This window comes from Tripterygium wilfordii, chromosome 2, assembly GCF_013401445.1.
Source record: "Tripterygium wilfordii isolate XIE 37 chromosome 2, ASM1340144v1, whole genome shotgun sequence".
Classification (NCBI taxonomy): Eukaryota; Viridiplantae; Streptophyta; class Magnoliopsida; order Celastrales; family Celastraceae; genus Tripterygium; species Tripterygium wilfordii.
In genome coordinates, this window is record NC_052233.1 from 11124825 (window position 1) to 11152713 (window position 27889).

The 27889-nt window shown below is 37.6% G+C and overlaps 3 protein-coding genes and 1 long non-coding RNA gene across 7 annotated transcripts; 2 read left to right on the forward strand and 2 right to left on the reverse strand.

Moving 5' to 3' along the window:
• Nucleotides 1-7375: 7375 nt before the first annotated feature.
• Nucleotides 7376-10761, forward strand: LOC120004963 (ABC transporter G family member 21-like). 2 transcript variants are annotated; one of them, XM_038854363.1, is made up of 5 exons: nucleotides 7376-7637; nucleotides 8143-8941; nucleotides 9324-9518; nucleotides 9606-9784; nucleotides 9921-10761. In XM_038854363.1, exons 1-5 carry the CDS (start codon nucleotides 7449-7451, stop codon nucleotides 10569-10571), a joined length of 2013 nt encoding a protein of 670 aa, XP_038710291.1. In that variant the 5' UTR covers nucleotides 7376-7448; the 3' UTR covers nucleotides 10572-10761. The 2 variants fall into 2 exon arrangements, with proteins under 2 accessions (XP_038710291.1, XP_038710283.1); XM_038854355.1 differs by having other exon boundaries at nucleotides 9324-9784.
• Nucleotides 10762-12987: 2226 nt separating this feature from the next.
• Nucleotides 12988-13537, forward strand: LOC119982405. The gene is made up of 2 exons (XR_005464393.1): nucleotides 12988-13230; nucleotides 13339-13537. It is a non-coding gene; the product is annotated as an uncharacterized LOC119982405 (long non-coding RNA).
• A 1047-nt stretch (nucleotides 13538-14584) lies between these two features.
• LOC119982529 (probable isoprenylcysteine alpha-carbonyl methylesterase ICMEL1) lies at nucleotides 14585-19996 on the reverse strand. The gene is made up of 11 exons (XM_038825973.1): nucleotides 19254-19996; nucleotides 18280-18356; nucleotides 18032-18101; nucleotides 17836-17916; nucleotides 17326-17400; nucleotides 16486-16587; nucleotides 16263-16403; nucleotides 15744-15809; nucleotides 15460-15603; nucleotides 15250-15340; nucleotides 14585-15003 (listed from the first exon to the last, which is right to left on the reverse strand). The coding sequence occupies exons 1-11, from the start codon at nucleotides 19640-19642 to the stop codon at nucleotides 14842-14844; spliced, it is 1398 nt and encodes a 465-aa protein (XP_038681901.1). The 5' UTR covers nucleotides 19643-19996; the 3' UTR covers nucleotides 14585-14841.
• Nucleotides 19997-20966: 970 nt separating this feature from the next.
• On the reverse strand, nucleotides 20967-27475 carry LOC120013569 (tRNA(adenine(34)) deaminase, chloroplastic). 3 transcript variants are annotated; one of them, XM_038865423.1, is made up of 5 exons: nucleotides 24118-27475; nucleotides 23947-24034; nucleotides 22236-22363; nucleotides 21811-22014; nucleotides 20967-21329 (listed from the first exon to the last, which is right to left on the reverse strand). In XM_038865423.1, exons 1-5 carry the CDS (start codon nucleotides 27369-27371, stop codon nucleotides 21308-21310), a joined length of 3696 nt encoding a protein of 1231 aa, XP_038721351.1. In that variant the 5' UTR covers nucleotides 27372-27475; the 3' UTR covers nucleotides 20967-21307. The 3 variants fall into 3 exon arrangements, with proteins under 3 accessions (XP_038721351.1, XP_038721350.1, XP_038721343.1); XM_038865422.1 differs by having other exon boundaries at nucleotides 21778-22014; XM_038865415.1 differs by having other exon boundaries at nucleotides 20967-22014.
• Between the last annotated feature and the right edge of the window lie 414 nt (nucleotides 27476-27889).

Sequence of the window (27889 nt, forward strand, 5' to 3'; positions counted from 1 at the left end):
TCCATCATCGTCCTCCTCACCTCTAAACTACAAGCCAACACATCACCGCAAACATCTCTGTAAATTACTCCAAATCCCGTACGTCTGGTTTGCAAACTAATGGTTGCATCCCAATTTGCCTTAATGAAGTTTAACGTAGGAGCTCTCCAAATTTGTAAATCTGAGTCAACATTGCTAATGGAGGCTGAACTAGACAAATTACCCTCCACCACTTGAACAGACCCCTAACCCTCAGCTGTGAGAATACCTTGATGTGCTACTTGAGTAGGATGCGTTAGGGTACCCTAATGGACATACTTGTTTCTACGAAGCCACAACATACGCATAGTAATAGCTAGGGTTGCCAACTCTTGGCTTGAAAGAGTTTGTGTAATTAGTCTATCTCAAGAAATTCTAGGTTATCCCCGAAGTGGTTGGTTCCCTGACTTCTACATGTTCATACAAAACTAAATATGCATTAGTTTGGATTAGAGATACATTCTAAACACGATATGCTGTTTATCAAGAAGAAAAAACATGATCATGTGCTATTTTTTATACATATATATTAATAAGTGAAAACATTAATCATGCTTTTTGACTACATATATTTTATACCATTACATATATTTTACACATATGACATATATAATGGTATATCTCTCACTAAGCAAAGTCATTATTTATTAAGTAATTCATGCATCATAGTGCTCCATTTATTTAGAGTTGAATAAAGAATCGAAATCATATCAAAAAAATGGAGGCCGTACATAGCTGGCAAAGAAGAAACTAATTAATTATATGGGAATTAATTAATAAATAATGACTTTGCTTAGTGAGATAGGCCAAACGGCCCAAACCCATATATACATATGTGCGTACTACATATATAAGGATCACGAGTGATCGATGCATATATGATAATGACCACCACCTCCACCACCTTAATTATGATCAAACCGTCAATACATCTACATATTGGGTATTCGTTGAGGAGTCGGACAATATCTTGGATCAAAGCCAACAATATCCTTGTGTGATCTTAGTGCATTAACTGCGTCACTCCAATCTCGTAAGGATGCATTTTTTGGGCTTACGAACCAATGTCAATGCCATGAAGAACAAATCTGAGCGGGGCCTGTGACCCATAATGAACAAACTCTTTGATATATTTGGACTTTTGAATTTTTTAACATGGGAAAATCCAATTAGTCAAAATCAGCATGTAAATTGACATGATCATTAATGACTTTTTTTTTTTTTTTATTAATCTTGCTTTCAAGTCAAAAGCTACTTTATCATCTCAACTTGTGCCTACCAAATCTCTACAATCAATTTGACCTTAAAAGACAATTACCGAAAGCAAAAGTGATAATTTTGGTATTAATTAAGAAGGGCTAGGTCAAGTTCAAAGTAATAATTAAAAAAGTAAATATATAATCGTCCTATGAACATATCATCGATCGATGTGGCATTGACACATAGGACGCATATAGCCAACATTACACTTGTTTGCCTCCAAAACAAGTACAAAATCATATAATAATACCAATGTGGACTAGCTATGATCAAATCTCCAATATTTAGGGCTAGTTTGGTAGAGCATTTGTAAATAGGCCAGTAGAAATGGTGATAACAAAAATGCTGGACAATTTTAGTAGCAGATATGCTGCTTGAATGCTGGGCAGGTGTTTGATTGAACATTTGTTGTTAACATTTGTGTTGTGTAGCATATTGTGATAAATTACGTGCAGGGGTATTATATATTTTAATTGTATAAGTTGTATCCAAACATACAAATAATAAATAATGTAATTAATCAATTACCAATTTAATTTAATTTAATTAATTAATTTATTTATTTATTCAGTACGAGCAACACGGTAACTGGAGGTGAGAGTCGAGTTCGTCACTTATGTCAAATAAGGGTATATGACATATCAATAATAGACCTGGGACAAAATAGGAAAAAGCTTGTCAAAAATTGTGAAATTGTACAAAGTTGGAGCATTTTAAAAGTAGTAGAAATGCTCCACGAAAATGCTTCGGAATAGGTGCCAAAAAATTATTGTTTGGATGACATGGAACATTTATACTAACTAGTATAAATGCTCCAAAAAGAGCTCATCCAAACGGACCCTTAATGTACATAGTTAATAAATATATGCATCTTTGTTGGTCAAATAAAATATATCTTAATTAATGATGAAAATAGTTTGATCCCATGCTGGTCTGAACTCCACCCTAATAGCCCAACAGACCTAACCCCTCCTTAAAAGTGGACACTAAAACCCACGAAATCGAGAAAATCCCAGAAAAATACTCTCAATTGGTCTGAACTCATGATCGTGGTGGCATACCAAAACAACCATCAACCCGAAGCCCAAAGATATAATCAAACAAGTACACGTAACATCCTTATCTAATTAAAAAGACCCGATAATATTCAAGCGTCCAATTTTGCTGACCCTTTTCTAGGCAATCCGTACAATGCAGAGAGTGATATTAAATATTTTTAAATTAAGACGATACTTTTTCTACTTAAATTCAATTTGCCAATCGATTTACACACTAAAAAAGTAAAAATAATAGATATTTTTTAGAAGTCTTTGATTTTAGGGAGAAAAGAGATTATAATGAATAATAATATTCATTATATATGCATTAATTATATGTAGTAGTGGGTTTAACTTGGATATGATCAATAGATATAGTTAATTGAGTGGATGCTTCACTTTAGAACAACATATAGAATGCATTGTTTGGCATCTGCCTTGTTAATGGTGGAGGCCAATTTGCACTAGCTACTAGATATATGGTGCTTTCTCTTAGTGCTCTTATTGCACCCTCAAATTAATGGTATTTTAGGCAGCACACACATTTGATTTGTCCTTTTGTCCACGTATGCTGGCGTTCTCGTTACACGTCATCGACAAACTTTAATTTCTTGCCTCTCTCTATTACTCTTATCATATAATTTTGAATTAGTATGTGGTGGCCATTCATGCATGTTTAGTTATGACATCATTAATGAACCTTTTCAACATTGTAATTTCGATAATTGATGAAACCCTAATAATCTCATAACTATTTTTTTAAAAAAAATGGAGAACGGCACCACCAAACTTCTCTTTTTTGACAATTAAGTTAGACCTAAACTCGGACTGAACAAACCACGTGCACAACATGCCAAACCCGACAGATATACACCTTTGGTCAAGACTGATAACTAACTAGGCTATTCCAGTTTGATTCTCAAAACTAAGTCTCTCGTAAGATAGTTTGTTTTTCGCAGCAATCTACATCTATTGTTCAAAATGTGTTCGTAAAAACCCTAATAATTTTCAATATGGTAAGTACATTGATGCATATGGCTTGTGTGTGCATTCAATCATAGATTGTACTAAGTTTTGTATCACTTATTGTCCTTTGTTGGTCTCAACCAAAATAGACAAGATTCAAAAGAAAGAATCATGATTTATGAATTGGTATATGGTAGGTACTTTTCATCAAAAAGCCCTTGTAATTTAGTGCATTTTCTGGTGGCTGTCTCGGGTGTGTTTCCCAGCTTTAATATTTGACATGGTCGTCCTCTATCTATATATATATATATATATATCATAACAAACAAGGTACCGTGCACGACTGTAGTTAGTAATGTTAAAACCTTTTTCACTTTCAAATCTTTTGAGAAAATAACGTAAACCAGAGTACCAGACCATGCAAATAAAAAAGAAAAAGTTTGTTTCTATTTCTTTTTCCAACTTTCAATGCGTGCCTATTAAACTATTAAAGCGTATTTGGATCGAGAAGAGAATGAGAATGATGTTTCCTTTCAAACCCATTATTTGGATAATTTCAAAAAAATAAATAAAGGAAAGGATTAAATGAAAATTGAGGCCGGAAAATTTCAATAAATTTTTATCAAAATACGTTCTTCCAAAAATGGGATCATTTGGAGGGAAATGAAGCTAGAATTAAATTATCTATAAGTGGAAAATTTGTTTTACACTTGTACAGTTGTATGTAATATTTTAACATAAAAATATGGATAAATTAATAAATTAAACAAATTTCCTTTCCTTTATTTTCTTTTATAATGGATATCCAAACAAGAGAAATAACAAATCATTTTTTTTATCTATCCAAACATGAGAGAGAAAAAATACTATACATTCCGCATTCTCTTCCCCTTCTCTTCCTTTCGTTCACTTTTCTTCCATTCTCCCCAAATCTCTTAATCCACACTCCCTAACAAATGGAGTTTATACAATGGATGCTATGGAAGAAATGTGATATCGTATCTATCTTTATTGTTCTTGAATTTTACACCTTTTTTTTGGTTTGATATGCATGGACGTACGTGGAAACAAAATCGCGATTTTGGATAGACATCGAGTAGCTTTATCCTTCTTTAATTTTTCACTTGCTTCTTTTGGAAAATAAAATATTTAAAACACTTGTGAATAGACATGTCATTTCAATATTTTCATCTTATAAATAGTGATTTTGAAAATTTGTTTTCGAGGATCGGATGAAAAAAAAAAGTGTTTATATTGAATGATCTTCTGTTGTTACATACTTACATCACATTTGTTAAAGTATATATTCAATATTTGCAATGTGCATATATGTAATCAAGACAACATTGTATCCAAAAAACTGTAATACTGTGATTTCCAATTGCAAACTAGTTGGAGGCAATATAATTATTTGAGAGAGATTGTATCAATTTGTCCTTTCGCGCTAGTAATATTTTGTCCACTTTAGATTAATCCATATTGACCCGCATGACTTTGTCTTTTCAGACCCAGCATCAGTTCATACTAATTTGACTTCAGGAAAAACGCTTGTGATTAGTTAGGAAGTTTGACCTAAATTAATCTCACAAATTCCAATTTCAGTAAAGGATCTCAAACAGTTCCAATCACATCATGTTTGCATCACACGTTTTTTTTTTTTAAAAAAAAAAAAGAGGAAAAGAAAAAAGGAAAGGAAAACAAATTAAAGGGCACTAAAAGATGCATTATCTCCAAGTAGTGGAAGGAAAGAAAAGAGTGCATGCCTTTGCAAAAGAACCCATGGACACTTGTCTCATGTTCATGGTGCCAAACTATATGTTTCATAAGAATCTGATTTACTGTTTTTACACAGTAAAAGCTTTCCTATTAAAAGTATGTGCAATATTTTTCTACCAGAGAATCTAAGTGCTTGTCTATGACTTTTGAAGGAGTTCCATTGGTTTTGTAGATAATGTTAGCAACATTGATGGTCTAGGTTTATAGACAATGCATGTGTGGCACTTTAATCTTTTGAAATTGATACAGTAAACTAGACCTCATAATGATTTTGATAATCATGAATATATATATATATATACACACACTCCAATACACGAGTTATCAGGTGCAGATGTCGGCAACTTTAAATTTACAGATGTCCATTTTTTCTGTGTATTCAAAAATTAAAGAAATAGGAACATCACAATAATATTAGACGTAGTTGAGCACTCCTATATTCCTTTTTTTTTTTTTAACTCAGAATCCCAACTATACCGAATAGATGGGCAAGCATTTAACTCTGACCGTCAATCGCTCTATATTGACAACAAATAAGACTAGTGCTTGTTAATGTTGGGTATTTAGAGGCCTCCAAAACTTATATATCATGTGACTGAAAAACAATGTGTATACATATATATTATATACGTATATACAAGGGGGGTAAGGCTTTTAATGATGGTGACTCGACTATGAATTAGAAGTCTTTTTTTTTTTAGATACAACTAAAGTAGATGTAAGCAATACTACAACACACTACCCGTGAATATTTCATCACAGGCAAAAAAGTGTGTTGTAGTGGGAACTTATATACTACTCCAGAGGAACTAAACTAACCGATGTGGGAGTACACAGAAGATAGACTATGAATTAGAAGTCTTGTATGGGAACCACAACATAATAAGAGCCCCACCATCTCTCTAAGTGAATAGGCATTTGCCACCTCAAAAAGGGCACGAGGAACCCCCCAACACCTTCAACTTTAGTTAGGCAAAAGGAGATGCTATTTTACCTTATAAAGAAAACACACTGGGGGCTGGTGTTGGTTGGACTTCAATTTCTATCCAACACCTACACATATAATTTGTATGTGACTTCTTAATTAATTAATATATTGCAACATTATTAAGGTTTATCGGAAATTTAATCCAAACACTATAAATTAATATTGTCCGTGATAGGCATGCACAACTTTCTTCTATTTGGATTGTCGTCATTGATTCTTAGATTTAGAAAATGCATTACCCAATTCGACATGAGATAAAGTCGTTATATATATATTATAATTAAAAACAAAATGCCCTATTGGATGGTCACCTCAAACACAGGCTGTGCATGGATTTTTCTTTTTAGTTTTTAATTTTTATTACAACATATAATGCAGATTGAATAAAGTAAGTGCCAATATGATCTGCTATCATTGTTCATCAACCAATTGGGTAACCTTAAATAGTAATTTGACAATACGAAGAGGTTAACGTGTCGTGTACTTAATTTCAACAACCATGATAAATGGAATATAACATATATACGTATATATATATTGCGTAGTTTTCTTTTTTAAGAATTTCAAGAAGGTTCAATTTGGGAAAATTTTGTGGGCTCAGATTGAGATTTTTAGGAATTTAAATTACCATCGAAACTATACAAACAATTAAGTTTAATAGGGTATACTAGATAATTCAAAATATTTAGGACTTATTCGGAAAATATTTTTTTTTTCACCCACTCTCGGCCTAAGAAAGTTTTGCGGGCTCAATAATAACAATGGAAACTAGACAAACAAGTTTAATAGAATATGCTTGACAATCTTGAATATATTGCATATTTAGGACTCAAAATACTCGAAATTACATTCACATATGCGTATAAATAATAATAATATATTTTTTTGAAACAGGGGAGAGGGATTCGAACCTTGATCACTTGGATGATACACACCATTTTTATTACTCTAACTAATAATTTGGATGTAAATAATAATAATAATAATAATAATATGATATTATGGAAATAATGGTAATGATTAAATTCTGAAATTGCCATGATTTTATTATATTTGTTACAAAATTCAACTCTTTAAATCCACGTGGCGTAACAAGATATCCTAGTGATTTCTATTCAAACACGTAGACACAAATGCAAAAAAAATAATAATAATAATAATTACAATTTGATCAATAATCAATAATCATTAATCAATACATCTCCCCTATAATTAATACTACTTACTTACTTATATACAGCATGGAACCCACCAAGACCCACTTCTCGTGCCTTTCCTCTCCCTTTATATAAAGTCACTTATTCATCTCTTCTTCTTAGTTCTTGCACTGCATGTGACTGGTTCTACTCTTTCTCTTCTTCTTCTTCTCCATAAATTCAAACCTTACGTTTACATTTCTCAAAATGATGCCCCCTGATCAGCAAGAAACCAGTAGTACTCTTCCAGGCAACAATAGTCATCCTGCTAACAGCACCATGCCTTCCAGTTCTTCTGGTAATGTCAGTCCATGCTTGGAAGATCCAGACAACAAACAACATGATCCCCCAAGATTCTCCATTCTAGGTGAATCCTTACTCCCTGTGACTCTCAAGGTACTCTTTTCTTTCAATTTTCGCTATGTTTATATAGTACCCTTAATTTTCTTGAAAGTTATTCAGTGATCTTGGAATATGATGTCATTCCCTCATCTAAAACTTAAGAATTATTAGGATCAGTTTGGTTTGTTTTCTGTTTTTATTTTTTGGAAACATAAAATAGGAAACTTTAATTTTTTGATTTATGTTTTCAAGTCATTTTAACTACTTTTATGTTTTCTAAAATGAACAAACAAACGCATTTTCCAGATTTTTAAAATATTTTTTGGAAAATGAAAACAAAAAACGCATGGAAACAAGCGGTGACTCAATTGTTGAAATTCGAATCATTCAATAATCTAATTTGAGACGTTTTTCTTTCAGAGACCCAATTACAAATGTTTATATATTTCAAATGACCTATTTGACATAATATATGAACATTAATTAAAATCTTCATCACATAATTTATTTGACCTTAATTGATTCAACTAAATTTTATTGTACATTTTGGATGGTGCAGTTTGAAGATGTGACATATAATGTTGATTTGGCACCCGGAAAAGGCGGGTGCTGCTCTTCGCAGGATCCAAAACCAACCCGAACTATACTAAATGGCATCAGCGGAATTGTCCGACCCGGTGAGCTAGTGGCGATGCTGGGCCCATCCGGTAGCGGAAAGACCACTCTCTTAACCGCACTCGCGGGTCGTCTACCAGGGAAGATATCGGGTCGGATAACATATAACGGGCATCCATTTTCGAGCTCCATGAAGCGCAAGACGGGTTTTGTGAGCCAAGATGACGTGTTATATCCCCATTTGACTGTGCTGGAGACGCTAACTTACGCCGCGTTCTTGCGACTCCCGAAGGAACTTGGCAAGGAAGGAAAGATTCAGCAAGCTGAGTTGATTATTATGCAACTCGGGCTAACACGGTGTCGTAATAGTGTGGTGGGTGGGCCCCTGCTCCGGGGGATCTCGGGTGGGGAACGTAAACGGGTCAGTATTGGGCAGGAGATGCTGGTGAACCCGAGTTTGTTATTGCTTGATGAGCCCACTTCTGGGCTGGACTCAACCACGGCCCAGCGCATTGTGGCCACTTTTAGAGGCCTTGTAAGGGGAGGTAGGACCGTGGTTACTACGATCCATCAACCTTCGAGTAGGTTGTATAGGATGTTTGATAAGGTCGTGGTGTTAGCGGACGGGTGCCCGATTTATAGCGGGCATGCGGGTCGGGTCATGGAGTATTTCGGCTCCATTGGGTTCGAGCCCGAAATTAATTTCATGAACCCTGCTGATTTTCTGCTTGATCTAGCTAATGGTATGTAATTCCTTCTACACTTCTTTATGATTACCCGTTATATAGTGAGGGTGCAGCTCGGGATTTAGATCTGGCCCAAAGATCACAAAGTGACCGTTGGGCTATGAATTTTTCAGGTTATAAAACAAAATTGATCATCCGTTGTATCTTATAAAATTGATCATCCATTGTATCTTATTGATTCTGGAGCACCACAATAACAGAGATGACGTAGTGTTTTTAGGACCATATTGATTCTGGAGCACCACATTAACAAAGATAACGTAGTGTTTTTAGGACCATTGAATATTTTCTTGGTCGCTTGAACAAGTTGAAAAATGAAATTTGATGTTGCTATATTTTAAGTTACATATTATTTTCTATATATATATTTGTTATGCAGGTATAGCCCCGGACACCAAACAGGATGACCAACTAGATTTAACCACTACCGGCATATCACATCATCATGATGATCAGAATTCAATCAAACAGTCTCTGATATCATCTTACAAGAAGAACCTATATCCTCTCTTGAAAGCTGAGATTCAAACAACTTCTCAGGATCCAATCCATTTCAAGTCAGGGAAACTGAGATGTAAGAGAATTAAAATCTCAAAAGTAAACAAATTTCTGCATACATTAAAAGATTTTGAACTTATCAATTGGTTTGAGTTGTATGCAGTGAGGGAGAATCAATGGACTAGCAGCTGGTGGTTGGAATTCAAGGTGCTGCTGAGAAGGGGTTTACAAGAGAGGAAACATGAATCCTATTCGGCTCTCCGAATTTTTCAAGTATTGTCTGTTTCAATCCTGTCAGGCCTTCTGTGGTGGCATTCTGATACGTCGCACATCCAAGATCAGGTACTACGACCCTACATTCTCCCTGTTAATCAGCAGTTTTATAGATCTCAGTGTTTTTCGCCTCAACTATCCTAATTGTTGATAAAAGAACGTTCATCAGCAGTCTAATACTGTTTATGTCCAAACTTTTGAATAGGTTGGACTTCTTTTCTTTTTCTCAATATTCTGGGGCTTCTATCCAATGTTCAACGCCATCTTCACGTTCCCTCAAGAACGACCGATGCTGATAAAAGAACGTTCCTCTGGGATGTACCGTCTCTCCTCGTACTTCTTCGCCAGAACAGCCGGTGACTTGCCAATGGAGCTTGTTCTCCCTACAGTCTTTGTTACAATCTCATACTGGATGGGTGGTCTCAAGCCTTCATTAGTCACATTTATACTAACCCTCTTAATCATTCTTTTCAATGTGCTGGTCTCTCAAGGGCTAGGCTTAGCACTAGGGGCAATTCTGATGGAAGTAAAGCAGGCGACGACATTAGCATCTGTGACAATGCTTGTGTTCTTACTAGCTGGGGGATATTACATTCAGCACATCCCACCCTTCATATCTTGGCTGAAGTACATCTCATTCAGTCACTATTGCTATAAGCTTCTGATTGGAGTACAGTATTCAGCAAATGAGGTTTATGATTGTGGACTAAGGATGCATTGCAGAGTAATGGATTTTCCAGCAATCAAGTACCTGGGTCTTGATCATAAATGGATGGATGTGTCAGCTCTGCTGCTTATGTTGGTGGGATATAGACTTTTGGCTTATGTAGCTCTAAGATTGGGACAACCTCACTGACCATTTAGTTTCAGATCACCAAATTGTATTTGTTGGAGTAGAGAAACTAATCAAGTTATCAGCAAAATTAGACCTAACTAATCCCGCTGGTAAATGTGATTCAAGAAGTTTAGGTTGGCTCATGCAACCAAATACAAGCAAATTTTACCAAACTTGATTATTGAAATTTGAAAAACCAACTTCTTTTAAATTTCACAGGGGTAATTCATATCAATTGGTGATTTTTTGTTTTCCATCCTATACATTATAGAAGAAAATAAAAAACAACACCTTTGCTATTAAAACTCCAAGAAGTTTTACAACATGATATGTGACTGATGCAACTATTGTAATTCCTACATACCATGTAAAAGTACAAACCCTGTTCTGTCTCTCCTTCAGTTCAGAGTTTCAAGTTGCTCTAACTAATAGCTAGCCTAGTTATAAAATCTGGGTTTCATCCTAACAGTTATTAGCTAGCATGGACAATAAGAGTTTCATGCTTTCATTCTGTTCAAGAAAAAGCAACTACAACAAAATATCTAATTCATGCATGCCAAGCAAAAGGACTGTACCTTTCTTCCTTATTTGATTCTTCATTCACTCGTAGTTCCTTGTGTGAACTGTAAACAAAGTTCCAACCTCATCCTCTGGACTACCATTGATTGGAACAAGAATCTCCATATAGTTTACGACTTTGAAATACTTACCAAGGCCGTGAAGAGTTATCATCTCTTGAGTATGCAGGTCATGCAAGATCAACTGCCCATCTATGCCTTCCAAAAATTATCCCATGTTGAACCAAAATCCTAGAGGCCTCTTAAGACCTTCAATAGGTCCAACACTCACTTGTTTTACCCAATATTCCTGTACACCAGGCTTCATCAAAAAATTTATCCGTCCCCTTCATTCTATCAAGAATTACAGCAAGTAATCCATTGAAGACTGTAAGTTCCCGAGCATAAATCAAAGGAACTCCAAAATCCAGCAGTGGCACTTCTTCGAACACTTCATCTGCCAAGTCAAAGGACAAGATAAATGTAGCATCATCTTCTCTGAAAGCCGGCCAATATAAACCTTCATCAATGTCAGTGTCTTCGTGAAGTTTGATAGGGGAAAAAGTGCAATCTTCAGCGAATAGTAATCTCTACAGAGTAATCCATTGCATACCGAGAAACCTCGGATACCGAAATTTGAGTAATTCAATGCTTTCGTTGAGACTGAATTTGTCATTACCAACATCCATGGCAGTAGAGAACAAGGAGACACATTCACCTTGTAGGTAGTTATCATGCTTCACAAAGACACATTCACCTTGTAGAGAAGCTGACATTGTTGTTGCTGATGTCGATTTGTCTGAGATGGTGTTGGGTGATAGAGAGTTTCTGAAGAGATCACACCAAGCTTCCAGGCTTTGCAGACACACCTGAATCGCATAAGAGAATTCGCCGGAACCTCGAGAGGATTTCAATCATCACATCTTCAGGTATATCGACCTCGATTTCCTTGGCAGCCAGCCATGAACGAGATTGAATCTCAAAAAGCTAAACCCTAGAAATTGGGTTTCTTTTCGGTCTGAAAAGTTGCAAATTGGAAAGGTGGAACATGGAGAATCATTTGTCCAAAAAGCCCTAGTGATAAAGCTGTCTTTCAGGCGGGCTGGGCTGGGCTGGGCTGGGCTTGGAAGTATCAAGCCCAAATTTAGGCCTGTTTGATGCATGCCGCATGAGTGTCTATTGTTACCAAAACTCTGGCATCAATCCCTTCATTATAATTAGACAAAATTCTTCACCTTGTGAATTTCAGGATTTCTTTCACATTTGACAATCTCTTAATCTATCTTTTCTCTTAACAGTTTCTAGGTACATGCCATTCTTATTTATCAATTAAACATGAAGAACATAGAAACCATTTGGCAATAGCCTAACTAGTCCCAACCTAGGACATCTCACCCGATATTGGAAGTTCGATTCTAAATTGCCGCAATTATTTCCAAGTAGTTTATACTAGGCCTCGACCCAACTAATCTGTAGAACGGGTTTGCTCGTGTCTCGTCTGGCCAGCCGGCCGGCTTGAGTTTGAGGTTAGTGGGCTATATCCAAAAAGGACACGTCTATTGAGTTGTTCTCGGATGAAGAAGATAGAAAATTTCAATTCAGCATCTGTAAAAAATGGTGTAACATCAAATTAATGTATTAAGCCACCCAATTCATTTTCAGACTGAAATGTTCACATCAATTCCACTTTTGTTTGTGCCCTGGAAAAATCTACAATCAAACTAGAATAAGCATCAAATAATGGCAGTGAAAGTATGCATAATTAACAAGCAAAAGCTCTCTAGTTTCAGCTATTATTCTATTCCTCCATCAACCACCCATCTATCACCACTTGTTTTGTGTATTATTATTCGCCTTTGATCAGCTATAAATACACATGTATTGTTGTAACTTCTACTCAGTCCAGCAACGTTTAGTAAATACTCTTCTTCTTCTAAAGCAGCTTAATTTTCTTAAGAAGAATGGCATCAATGAAGGCTGAGAAACCTGCTGCTGGGACTCAATCAAGTGGTCAGACTAAAAAAGAGCCTGCAACTAAACCTGGTGCTACTACCCCCAAAGCCCCGGCCTCAAAGCCGGCGCCTAAGAAAACCGAGCAGAAGCCTCGGGAGCCTAGGAAGAAGGTTGCATATATACATACACACACACACATACATAAACTATATCCATACTCATTCAATTTGTTTCTGCAGTGATCTGATTGTTTTTTTTTTTTTGGTGAATTATGACAGGCAACAGGAGGCAAGTCAGCTGCTAAAGCATAAGAGAATGAGCTAGTGGATGCAGCATGTGAAAATATGTCCATGAAGCAGTTGATTCATGGCTGTCCTTATTAACATTAAGGAGCTATACTAGTTTTTCATCATGTTTTGTATCCATGTCTATGTCCTTTTAGGCTTGGCCTATTAAATAAAATACGTATTTAAAGAAGTCATTGTGTTCACTGTTGGAAATTTAACAGTATTTATGCAGCATGATTCAAGCCTCAGAAAACACATGACGCAGTTGGAAACTACGATCAAGGCTAAACCAACGTTTAGCCAAGAACATCAACACTAGAATTGATGAGATAGAGAGAAAAAGCTCTCAAAGTTTTGATTAATTTCTTCAAAGCAAAAGTAATGAGCTAGCCTTAGGTGGCTACAAGTCTACAACCCTAAATCAATCTATCGAATAAACGCCTTCATTAGCGAGGATTTACAGTCTTTGGGATTCATCTAATTATTTTTTTGGTATAGAAAAAGACGTGTAGGGGCGATTAGTATAGCAATCCTCCCTGAGCGACGTGACCATGAAAGTACTCGCCCGCTATTTTGAACCATAGCTTATATGTAAACTGGTGCCTCAAATCAATGTGACATATCATTTTTATGCTCTCCTTGGCAGAGATAATGACTTTTTAACTTAATCTGTCATTGCAATTGATTTGTTGTGCTTAACTGAAAACAATCCAATCATGTCAAAACCGAATCAAGAACCAAATTCATTTTGTTGCTCTTGAGACTGAAGCCAAGCATGCATGAAAGCATGAAAAATATGAAAAATCATCGAGAAAATTTGTAAATCAACTTTAGAGTATTAATTATCGCTATTTTATAAAAAAATTTATTTTTAGTATTGATTTTTGTATGATTTGAAGGCATAATCAATAGACAATCATAAAACTTTCCTAGGGTACTACCTCCGGACCTCCCACATAACTTTGCCCCCTAACAGAAACCCTGCGTCCGCTCATTCATGCATCGTGCATGGCATCAGAATATACTATAAGTTGGTAACTGACAATATAAATAAAGCCTAAGCAACGTATCTGATGCTATTACATGTAATTGCTCTCCAAGTGATCAGTTATTCCATTCTAATCAACTGTCATTCTGCCAATACCAACTTTTTATCTTAAATTTTGTCCTAATTCCCAATGACAGTTGCACAACTCTGCTATAAATAGGACTGTTGTTGTAAGAAGACGGTGCATCAAAGAGACCAGCAATCTACAACAGAATTATATTTCTTCTTTGGCAGGTCAAGAAAGAGCATGCCTAGCCAGTGATGGTGCCTACGCGCTAACTGCAACACGAATCGACTTCTTACAAGTTTTCTCAAAATGGTATAAAGCTAAACACAGAACAAAGAGACTTGTAATTTGGGATCTATTACAGTATGTACGAAGGACATTGAATCGACAACTTATAAGTTTGTTGGGGGGTATGATAGTTGGAATGAAAGGAAAATGGTCAGAAAGGGCTGACACTACGAGCCAACTGCAACATGAATTCAGGTACAAGCCGTCTTCGTGGAGGAGCCACCGCATCTTTTGAAAGGGCGTCTGCATCATTGGCGTGGATAATGGTTAATAAGTCTTCAAACATCTGGTCCTTGCCACCTCTCATTGGATCCTGCAAGTATTCGTTAGCACCAGGAAATGGTGTAAATCGATGACAATAAACATATAAATCGATGGTCGGATATGTCAAAATATGCTAGAAATGTTTTCCGGGCCAAAACTGCTAAGAACAAAAGCAGAGCTTCTGGCAGAGTCCATGATGTCCAAGGAGTTTTAAGTAAGTTCAGTTGGCAGAGATATAAGCCACAGAATCCAAAAATAGAACTAAAGCCAGGCAGGCTATCCGGATATTGCTTACCTGAACAAACAAGTCTGTGTGAGTTTTTCCCTCGTACAGTATCGTTTCAGCTCTAACTCCAACTCTTTGAAGAGTATCGCCAAAATTCTTACTGCAATATGAAAGGACAGATTAGAGAAGCCAATTAAAAGCATTTAGATATGCAGCTCACTTCCAACATAGGCAGAGTAGAAGTCTCATAAAACAATGAAGTGCGGGAAAAAGTCGGACCTGGCATCTGGTGGGATGGAATAATCAGCAGTACCATGAAAAAGAACAATGGGAGGCAGAAGCAAAACTGCATTTCTAATATTCGGGTCTTGTACCACGACTTCAGGGGAAAATCTTTGCAAAGATTGTTCACCTTCCATTATGCTGAGTGAAAAATTCAGAGCCATTAGATCATTACAATAACGGGGAAAGTGCTCAATTTAGGAATATATAGGGCAGCTAAAAGAACTACCAAGGGATATGATTGCATATCCAGAGTCACTGAGAATTAAAGAATAATGTACCTTAAAAAGATGGACCGGTAAAGACCTCGACTGTGGAAGTAACCAACCAAATCAAACAAATTGTAGCTGTTCAAGAAATTACCGGCAAACTAGTGAAAAGGTTGAACAATATTCAAAAGGAAACATTAACAAGAAAGCTATGCTTTGAGGCACAACAACTATGAGTTTTTTGAACTGTGATTGCACTGAGAAGGCAGAGAGCTAGAGTCAAAGCATAATTTCAACTTAATCCACTTCCACACCAGACCACGGTCAAATTGAATCCTTTATGCTTTCGAAAAAAAGACTAATAGATTAAATCGGACAGGAAATTTAATAACGAATTTTTAGGCCGTTCAGGATTCGTTAGGATCTCTTCTAAACCAGATGATCAAACATTATAATCTTCTCTATGGACCAGTACACTATTGCTTTAGAACCACTTCCATTAATATCAAAGTAACCATGAAGAAGCTAATTGCCATTGTAATATAGGAAAAACTCGAAAGCATTCACAGAAATACAATATTGTTTATTTACCCTCCAGATAAACCAAAATAAGCTTTTATCTGGGAGACGCTCCAAGTAGTGCTTTCCCCTTCCCCAGCCTCTTTGATTGCCTGCTCCAGGAGCGCGCAAGCAGCAATGTGTGCTCCAGCTGACTGTCCCATTAGATATATCCTAGAGAAATGATGAGTAGAGTAAGAAAAAACAAACCTCCCGTCAATGAAAGAAAGAAACAAACAAACAATTTTCCTATTACCTACTAGGATCGCCTCCATATTCAGCAATATTGTTGCACACAAATGAAATACCCTGAGAAGCATCCTTCACCATGTCACTCATAGTCCCTTGAGGGAAATTCCTGAATGTTCGAAAAATTACAATGGGGTAACAATTCATAGCTGTTATTGCAGTAGAAGCACAAACAGTGATGCTAACTTCATCAAATTACCCACCTTACAAAAGAATAAATTTCAATCAATGATATTGGATCTGGAATTCATGATCATGGAGTTACATAAAGTGATCATGAAATGGCTTAGCCAAGGGTAAAATTTTGTTCACAATTTAGGTATTTCTGCGAATATAACTAGGTGGAACAATTAATAAAATTTATTTCAACAGAAACAAAGACAATTTAAGCTCATGGTCATAGCTGAGAAGTATACTGCACATTGACGAGCATAACTCCACAGATTAAGTGAAACTGCTATTACAGACCTCTATTTCTCTTTGATTCAAGCCAAATGTTAAAAAATTCATAGAAAATACACGTCTTTTATATATGTGTGGAATGCCATGGAGGTGATGCCTTAACTTCTATACATTTTTTTTTTGTAGTGCGAAATTGACTAGCTGTAATATTACCAAACAGGATAAGTACAAAAACAAGAGTCTTGTATTAAGAGTAAACATACAAGATGGTATGAAGATCTTCAAAGATAAACTGCAGAGCAAGCGTAGTTAGAAAACATCTATGCCAAGTGAACCTAATATCCACACATTGATGAATGGTACGCAGCAATAAATCATGTCAATCATGAAGGTTATGTATAGCATACCTAGCTTCTAGTATAACGAAAAAGCCAGAACAAATCACCTGTAATCTATACAAGCCACTATGATGTCTCGTTCCGACAACTGCTGCCCTAAGAGACAGCCCCATGCTTTATAACTGCATCAACAAAATCTCCTTAAAAAATGCAAAGAACAGACCCACAGTTATGAGAGACACTTACGACATGTATCATGCAATGATATTAAAGTTTGCAAAAACAGTTGATTAGGCATCCGTCTGTTAATCTATAAAGCCCAACTACTGTTACTGAAGAATAAAAAATAGATCATGCACAACTTCACCGACCTTTGCTTTGTTAATTTGGGGATTGATTCTACAGTCACAATAATGTTGTGATGGTACTAATAAAATAATATCAGACCATTATCAGCTTGATCATCTAGCTAATAGACCATTATCTGCTGCATGAGATTAACATGTCTATAACCATCATATATATGCCCAGAACCACCATATATGCAAACTGTTATTTGATCAAGTATCTCTGATGCAAAATCAAGAAGGAAATATCAAGAAGCATGGAATGCTCACCCAATAATCCAGGCTCCACCTGTTACAAATGCAATAACAGGTTTTGGCCCATTGCTATTTTTTGGTAGATATAAATCAAGTCTGCAAAAAAGAAGTAACATAGCCTGTGATGACAAAGCATTTATGGTAGCATGAAATCACAGACCGTACAAACTCTCAACGAAAATCATCAAGAGAAGTCAAGTGAAAGGCATACCGGTTTCTAGGCTGATCACCAAAAACTATACCTCTACGAATCTGACTAGAGAAGAAATAGTTATATCCAACTGCAAAGGACAAATGGATCAGTCAAGGTTCGTCAAATTTTTACAGCTAGATCCAACAAAATATCAGCTCTCTAATATTGAAAGGTAAAAACGCCCTACAAAACCAGTGATATGTGTTATAACTACATTAAAGCAATAAAACGGGATTAACATGGAAAATATATTGTGGACTTTTTACCTTGAACAAAGCCTGGGAAAAGCAGCAAAGTATAACAATTCAAGGCAAGAAACCTTGCAATCCATCGGTAGCCTACCCTGAATAAGTAAAAAAGATCAGGATGCATTTAATGCCACGTAGGATAGATATGAAAAAAGGATACATAAGAACAACCATTTCACGTAATAATAAGTTAACCAATCCCCATAAAACTTCAATCAAATTAGAAGTAATCATGTTCTCGTTCTCTTTCAGAACTATAAAACATATAACAGGTTCTAGTAAAGCTTAGGGGAGAACTGCTCTAAACTGCAAAGGGGAATCCAAATTAATTGAATTGAAAGTTTTGCATGAAATTTTAGATGGGGAGATCTCCGTGTCATCAGCGATACCCATATGGGCCATATCTATAAGCCAAGAATCTTCTAATTTGCCTTAGTAGCGAAGAACGATGAGCCGACGCCAATAAAAAAGAAACAAAGGCTTGTTATCATTAACTACCTTTTCAAAGCACTTCCAACTGTGCATTACTTCTAAAATTCCAAAGCAGTTCTTTGTCAATCTAATATTAAATTCTTCTTATTAACTTCCTCCAATAAACTTCAAAGTCTTTTTCAAATTCCACCTCTTTGGAGTAAGGACTTGCTCCAAATACTCAGCTATACTTTGAAAGATATTATTGTGCGAATATCTATGGGGGGAGCATCAAGGAAACTAACTACTAAGCTTTCCACTAAATTTTAAAAAAATGAACATGCAAGGATTGCCGAAAGTCCATATTCTCAATATGGATTGCCAAAACCAACCCCAGAGGACACAAGACAGAGCTATCCTTGAAGCCAACTACAATGACAAATTAAATGAATGAATAGATCATATATAACACAAGACTCTCTACCCGCTGATTAATTAATCAAAATGGGTATCGACAACCACCGCAAACAGAACAAAACAGGAAGAATTCGTCATAAAACAGATAAAAAAGATAAAAGTACCCAAGATATTTCAATAGCTTCAAACTCAAACGAGTCACCATAAGAGTTTCTTCTGCGGCGTGCCCCACGTCCTCGCCAACGGAATGGCGGCGGCCATTGTAATCAGATAGAGAAGATAAAGAGTTGTCGCTGGCAGTCTGGCGCCGCCGATGCTGATATAAGCTACTAGCCTTAGCTGAAGTGCCGTTAAAACTGGAAGTCCTAGGCAAAAGGGGCTTAATGGATAAACTAGTTTCATCGTCAAATGACGAAGAGATGAGGAGACTGGTAGCTGGGTCATCAATAATCTCTGTTTTGAGTAGCAATGTATCTGCGGCGGACACAGAGGTGGGTGACCCAATGGAAGATTGTGGATGCTTGATTGATATGGGTAAGATCTGGGACGGCATTTTTATAGAGAGTGATTGAGAAAGTTCTATTGTGCGAGCCAATCTTGAGTTGTATTGTTAGGAATCCTAACAGCTAATTTCGAAATTTTCTTTTGCTGGGTTTTCAATCAGAGATTCGGAGCAGGGAAGATGATGGAGGCACTGGCATCAATAACAATCGAGTAAAATAGTGGGTGTTCATGCTTGTTGGCATGGAAAGAAGAAGCAGAAGCAATCAAACATGGCAGAAGCCGAAATCGCAAATGAGATCGCTCACAGAGCGAGAGAGACGATCGATTGGCAGGGCAAGTAAGGCAGAGTAGATGGAATTATTGACTAGAAGTCTATAATAGTTAAAGATCCAATTCTTGAATGGCACTTGGCGTGTTTCTATTTGCGTCTTTAATCCATCGTTGTGGGAATTGCCTTTCATTTTCTTGTCGATATAAATATTATTTAACTAATTGTATTATTTGTGTTTGACTGTGAATACAAGTAATGGGTTTGGCTGAACTCTAGGTTTCCTAATAGATTTGAATGCCAACAAGATGATACATAAGCCGATAAGCATATGTATTGCGTTTTTATAAAAAACAAAGGCAGGATGTAGCAGCCGGCTCAAGTGCGGGGGAGTCACAAATTGTGCAGTGTAAATTTTGATGATGTTAGGCAAGTTACCGAATCACTTTGTGATTCGGTGTTCTAAATCTCTGATGGGAATCCCACATCGTTAAAATAGGAGGACCAAACCTAGCTTATAAGCGGTAGGTCTTCTCAACCTATCAGCCAAGGTTTTCATGGGATGCAGCCCATGAGCCTTGGTTACAGCCGGCCCGTAAGGGCGTCGGTTGGGCTTTGGTTGGCAGGGGGGTTGATTCGTGCTGTAGGCACGTGTGGGTTTCCATCATCGGTGCTTTCATTGAGAGGTCGTCCGTCCTCGGAGAGGGCTGCCGTCCGGGAAAGGGCTACCGTCTGTCGGGCGAGTGCAGCCGCCAGGCGAGCGTAGCCGCCGTGGACGTCGGCCGCCCAAGGGGGGTGGTCTGATGGGAATCCCACATCGTTAAAATAGGAGGACCAAACCTAGCTTATAAGCGGTAGGTCTTCTCAACCTATCAGTCAAGGTTTTCATGGGATTCGACAAAGTATTACTAGTACGGAGGGAAAGGTTGTTCTAGTTGATATCGGAGTCAAGATCCTAGGGTTCAGGGGGTAGGACTCACGAAGACGTTAGCCCTTGAGAGGGAGATTGTAGCACCTGACTTGAGTTGGTGGGACCAAGCCTAGTAATTTCTTGTTGTACAACCATTCACTTGTTAACGTCTATTACAATGAGAAAAACCTGAAATAATCAATATGAAGGAAATTTTGACAAAAATTGCACATATCATGTACACTATATCTATATGTCATACTGAAGGGTATATCTATATGGATGATCTGTAACATTAACATCATATTATTTTCTACTTGAATACAGAGGAGGACTCTGTTTCAAGGACAGAACAGAACAAGAGCAGCAGCTGCAAGACAACAACTGAGAGTCTCAGATGACTCAGAGGAAGATATTGATGAGCCATTTCCATTTTCAGTTGCCAAGGGAAGAACATTAAGTTAAACATTCCTCTACCGGCACCGTCTCCGAACCTTCTTCGCGAATAACTATTTAGTTTGGGAAGATCTAGTCAATCAGTCATCGAGAAAGTGCGGCCTGGAGGAAAGGAAGCAAGTTGCACATCAATAAAGCTCAGACAAGGTAAATACCAAAAGTGGATACTGCCATGAGATCTAGCGATCCATGCAGATAAGTTTCCATAAAAGAAAACCGAAGGCAACAATGGTCTTATCAACAATTCAATGTAATGCAGGGAAACTATTTGAAGTAGAAAACTAAGAAAGTCATGTTCATGAGAGGGCTGTTATCTAATATCATCACGGTCACAACATTCAGGAATCAGGATCTTGTTCAAAGCAGTCATATGGTTCACTCTCCGATATGATAATCTGCAGTCCACAAATTCTGTTAAAGACCACAAATAACTCTAACCTGATATGATTTAAGATAATAACTTCTTTGATAAGAGTTTTACTAACTCGAGAAAACCAGTTTGCACTTTGCAATTCTTTATGAACAGAACATAATGTGGAAGATGTCTTGCATTTTATTGAGAAGTTTTGGTAGATGATCTGACGTGGGAAGATTTGAAGGCGGGGAAGATGGGTCTGATTTATTCTCCTTCCTCCTCCTACGCCGGAAGAATTGCTGCATTGTATCTGCACACTCCGTCTCCAAAACCCCTCTTCGGATTGTCATCTTAGGGTGGAATGGGTGAACTGGAGCAGCTGGCTTATCTGACATTTCTGAACCAGTTCCTTCTCCCCCACTAGGAAAAAGTCTGAGAAAACGCAGTCCAGTCATATTTTAAAACAAACAAAAAATCTCTTCAACATAAAAATATTTGAAATGGCTGGTAGAGACCAGCTCGCTTTTCCTATCCAAACAAAAGACAGAAAGACAAGGAAAGTAAAAAGGAATGTGAAGATGGATCATAAGTGATCAACTTCATATTGCTGGGACGAAACGAATAAGCTGAGAAGATGAGGTAATGTTTTGTACCTGATCCAGCTGCCATCAGCTCCAAGAAGTTTGTTGGGGGCTCCCCATACAAGAGTGTTGATTCTTGCTTGAAGTATTGCTCCAGCACACATGGGACATGGTTCAAGGGTTACGTATAATGTTGTCTCCTGTAAGAGAAAAATAAGTAACAATGAGAATTCCTTACATAAGATCCTCAGATCCTGATATAAAAAGGAAAGTACTATCACAAAGTCAACATCAGCAACTTCTTTGAAGTAAAAAATAATAAAAGGGATTTAAACAAGCGCGAGGTCTGTTTATTATACAAAGCTCTAGTCCCTCTATGGCTTATATCATGACCATATACATCAACGTTGGTCAGTATAGTGCAATGTTGCAAAAATCCCTCTAGTCGGCGACTAGTCACTAGTCGAGGCTTGCTGCTTCGACTAGAGGGTAATAGGGTCACTTAATCGGTGACCCGATTAAATCCCAACTAGTCGGCCTAGTCGTTTTTTTTTGACAGAGTTCCTCGTTTTGGATGGATTTTTAAAAAAAAAAATCTGCAACCCAACTTTCTTCAAGAGGCCAGCCCCGACTATTACCTGAGAGGCTAAGATTGATCATCAATTTTCTGAGTCTTTCAACAAGACCACATCCAGCCTGAGAAGGAATGCTCGACTGAATACCCTCATTGCATCCTTCCACCATAGGTAAGTCAAGATCCGTCTTTAATGACAAATTAGAGGGTTCATCTAAATTACTCATTCTAGCTTCTACAGTGTTGCCTTCCTCTGCAATTTCCACTGAGGCCGGAAAAAGCGGATATCCTCCGAGTGAGGATCACAATTTTCAACCACTGTTCCATTCAGATTTTGATCATTCACTATAGCCTCTTGGCTTAACTACTGCTGTTTCTTAGGGTATTGGTAATAGTGTTTGTGTTCTGAGATTAGCAAAACAAAACAAGTTTTTACTCATTAATATATGATATGTATTGCATATATATATTTTTTTAATTAAAAAAACTCAAAATGATTAATCCGATTAATCCTCGACTAGTCCCCAATTAATCCATAGTCCCCGTGAACCGCCTAGTGACCGACTAGCGATTTTTGATAGATTTCAGTCATTAAATTTCTGCCAGTTGAAACTAGTTAGCATCATATAGGTTAGGATGGCTACTACACTCTTTGAAAGTCATGATCTTCGAAATCATGAACCCCTTGCTTAATCATGTGATGTTAGAGGCATTTTTATGTCCTATCAGCTGTAAAAAAGGTAAACAACTCCCGTGCATAAGTCTCCCGCAATGGGCGATAGGTTGGGGATAGGCAAGATGTATGTAGACCTTATCCCCACATAACATGTCTTCTCAGCCATAAATGGCCAAAATATACAGAATGGCATCCTTGAAAACAAAAGGGAAAAATCATGCTTTAAGGGTACTAGGACCATGGATTCCTTCATGTCTTTGAAGAAAAGTCAAAAGAATCCCTTATACATGAATCAAAGCAAGGTCCACTGCATAGAAGATTGGTTCAAAGGATTATAGGAGATCAGTTATTTAATACTTTCAACAATCACTTATCTGAAATCATAATGTAAGAGCACCCCTAGCGCAAATTGCAAGAGATTAATCCTAAGGTAAATTTGTAATTCATTATTGACACTGGAACTCAAGATAATAACAAAATAAGCCAAATATCTAAAGTTGAGATATTTACATAGATAAAGATAAAGAAATTACCGTGAGCCTCCATGACCTGAGTAGGCTGGAAGCCTCCCTTATACAGATCATTTCAGCATGAGCTGTGGAGTCCCGGAGCTCCTCCACCCTAAAATGTATATCAGTGTAAATAACACAATAACAGAAAGCATCCAATAATATGGCATCAAATAATAAGCCTATAAAACTTACAGGTTGTATCCACGAGCAATAATCTTTCCATCTCGCACCAAAACTGCCCCAACAGGCACCTCCCAAGTATCAGCTGCCTTCTGAGCTTCTATTAGTGCTTCCCTCATAAACATTTCATCAATTTTTCTCTGCTCACTTTCTAGTCTATATGCTTCTTCCCAATCATCAAATTTATCTCGTGGTACTTGTGTACTACGCTGAAGCTTTCTTTGTTTTAGTTCCCCCTCCTTCTTCCCAGACCCTGACACTTCACTTAAATTAGAACTAATGGGTTGTACCATCAGCTCCTTTGAGCCACTGCCAGATATATTAGTTCTAACGGTGCCCCCAATTTCTTCTATGATGGGAGATTCACTAGTGCTTCTAGAAGGCATTGGTTGCAATTGTTCCTCTGTTCTCACAACAACAGAGGCACCTTGAGAACTCTGTCCATCTTCATTCGTACTAGTTCCCTCCTCAGAATTTGGAAAAACACCTCTAGATGGCAATTCACTCTTTAATATAGCAGATGAAGATGATTTTTCTCCTCTAGGTTGTCTTACTTTGCCCTTTAATCGAATCCTTTCAGGATCTTCATCTTCACTTTGAATTGAAGTTTTCTCCAGTTCTGGCTGATAAGGACGAGAGGCTTCATGCAACCTTCTTCTTCTTTCCCCCTTTACATTTTCATCATTGGTTTCATCAGCGTCACGGCCAGAGAACCATGCCTCACTGCTGACAGACTCATTTGACGAGTTCTTTTGTCTTGATCTTCCAGCTGATTTAGGTGTTTCGGCATGTGAGCGCCACCGCAGCCGAACAACATCTGCAATAATGCTCCATAAAGACCTGCCAGTTCTTCTTACAATGGCACTCCCATCAGACTCTGGTGCTTCTTCTACCTCTGGAGGTTGTTGAACAGATGTATCTCGTACATCCCACATAGCATCAGAAGGTCCTTTTCCCGCAGAACTATCAGATGATTGCCTTGAGTCGTGTTCCTTTGACTGAAATTCAACAAAACCATATTCATCCGACCTCTTTCGCACATGGCCCTGACCTTCATGCATAAGTTCTTCATTCAAAGATACCTTCTCTCTATGGACATTAGAGGTTGAGACTTCAACCCTTGCCTTCTCAAAAAACTCTCCAACAAAATGCATTGATGATTCCTCAAAACGACGAACTGAACTCAGAGCATCTTCATGGGTACTGTGGTTTAAAGGGCTCTCATAATTCTCACTCTGCCTATCTCTGCCATATGTTTCATGTTGCATAGCTGGAGTGCTCCCTGCTGAATTTGGAATTAAGGCACTGGAGTCACTTTCATAGGAAAGCTCTACTGCAGTCCCATCAACTGGATCAACATGCTGTGAATCTCTAGCCACCAACTGAGATGGTGGAGCCATCAACATTGCACTTACGTTTTGCTGACTACCTTCCTTTACATCAACATGCTGCACTCTAGCTTGTGAAACCAGATTTAAAGATGCTTCGATACCCGAGGCCTCTTCTGAGGCTTTTTCAAGATGAGTTGATACTTTAGTAGCTCTTTGATGCTCCTTGTTTGATTTAAATTGAATCTCAGTTTCATCAGTTTGAGTATGTTTTTCTTTTGTTTCCCTCAAAATTTTCACAACTGAAGTTGAATTTCTACCTTGATCAATCATTCTCTTTTCAGAATTTCGTTGAGAAGTATTGTTGGTATCTCTATCACTAGCTTGAACCGACAAACTGGTGATATCTCGGGACTCTCTTCTAAACTGCATTCTCTCAAGATCTTTCCGATCTATTTGCGAGATGTGCTTTCCAGATTCTTGGTGTGAACTTTGGAACAAGGCTGTATCTTCTTCTTTGATCTTCATTTTATATTCAGACTCCCTTTGCAAGTTAGAATTTTCAGCCCTATGGCTGACTATATTATGATAATTATCTCTAGTTTCCAAAGTAGATTCTGTAGCGATTCGGTGGCTTCCTTCTCTATCACTGAACTGTTGTTGCAATTGAGAAGTTGTTTCGACACCACTGTCTTTGGTCCTTGAAATTTTACTAATTTCCTGGTATTGCCTTTGCGAGAAAGACTTTTGTCTAATTTCCTCATCTTTTTTACCAAATTGGTTTCTTGTTCTATTTTCAAAATTCATGGAAAAAGAGGAATCCTCTTGATCAATGTGATTATGAGAGCTGGAAGCCTCAACATGATCATTTTCACCATGCAATTTAGAGGCTTCCTCTCTAGAATGTGTTCCTTCAATCGATACTTCAGTCAGCTTCTTCTCAGACTTCTTTCTCCAATCTTGCCCAGAGTAACTTGCTGCCACAGAATTTCTTTGTTCCGAAATTTCTGCATGATCTTTTATATCATCAGTATGCCTCTTTAACTCTCCCACCATTTGCTTCTCAAATCTACCCTTGCTTTTGTTTCTCGACTCCTGAAGCCCAGATGACAATTCTTCAATGAGTTGCTCAGGGTTATCCTGAACTTCTAAATCACTCTCAACATCCCCGGAAGATGAAAGGGAGTAATAAGATGAACAACTAGAATCTTGTCTCCTTCCTCTAAGATTCTCTCCTCTAGTTGAAGCTTCCTTTTCTTCCCTCTTTTCCTTCCTCCCATACCCTTCTTCTCTCGACTCAACACCAACTGATTTAATAGCTTGCTGCTTTGAATTGTTGTCAGAAAATCCCAACCCAACATCTTTCTTCTTCCTCCTATAAGAACCAACAACATAATCCCCTCTCTTCCCAGCTTCCACCTTCTTTGACATCCGCCCATTTCTTTTCGTATCACCTAAAAACTCCTCACTAAATTCCTCACTCAACAAGCTAATCACAGCCTCCGCATCACCTAAGCAACGCCTTTCACTCGAATTTGCATACCCAACACTTCTCTTTCTTCTCCTGCCAATCCCTTCATTACAACCCCTTTGCTTCAAAGAGCAATAAACCTCAAAACATTCACTATCAAAGCCATAAATTGGGACCCTGTAATGATAACGATCCCTCCCACCCAAGATCAGCCTTCTCGAGGGAGAACACTGGATAAGGGTGGATTGTCTCAAACCATAAAATAAGGCAGGATTTAAGGCCACCCTATTGGAGGCAAATGATGGCGAACAACAATGAAAACAACACGAACAACAACAAGGCGATTGTGATAGTGGGTTTTTGTCAAATCTTTCATTCAACAAGTTTGAGTAGTCATTGAAGGAAAAAGAAACAGACCCTTTTGTCCTAACAGAGAGTAAAGTTGAGCTAGTATATGTATTATACATGACCGAAGTGTTTGCCGGCGCTTACCTTGATGTGGGAAGCAGGCTTAGTAGCAGTTTTTGAAGCTGCAAACCAAACCATGCGTAGATCAGATTCCCTCAAATTATTTTTCTTTTTTCCCGTTGAAACAATCTAACAGATTGGACCCTTGCAGATGAAATTGAACGAGCAGTGGAGAATCGTCTGGGTTGACTGGCTGAGCTAACTCGGTCAAATTGAAGTGGCATGGACCATGGCCCTCTATCTCTTCTCTGATTTTGCCATTTTGGGTTAATCATGGGCCGGTGACTTGGGCCTCCTGATGAAGAAATGGGGTTAGATCATCTGGGCCCTGCAGGTGCTGCCCATTTGCCCAATACAATTGTATGGCCTCATTTAATTTTCTGGGCCAAGCCTCGTAAACAAGGCCTAACCTGCCTAAACCGAAAAATTGGATTTGTCATGTTAGTTTTGGATGTGACTGGTCATTGCATTAAACAATTTGATTTAATGCCCTCACCAAAAAAAAAACATTCTTTTA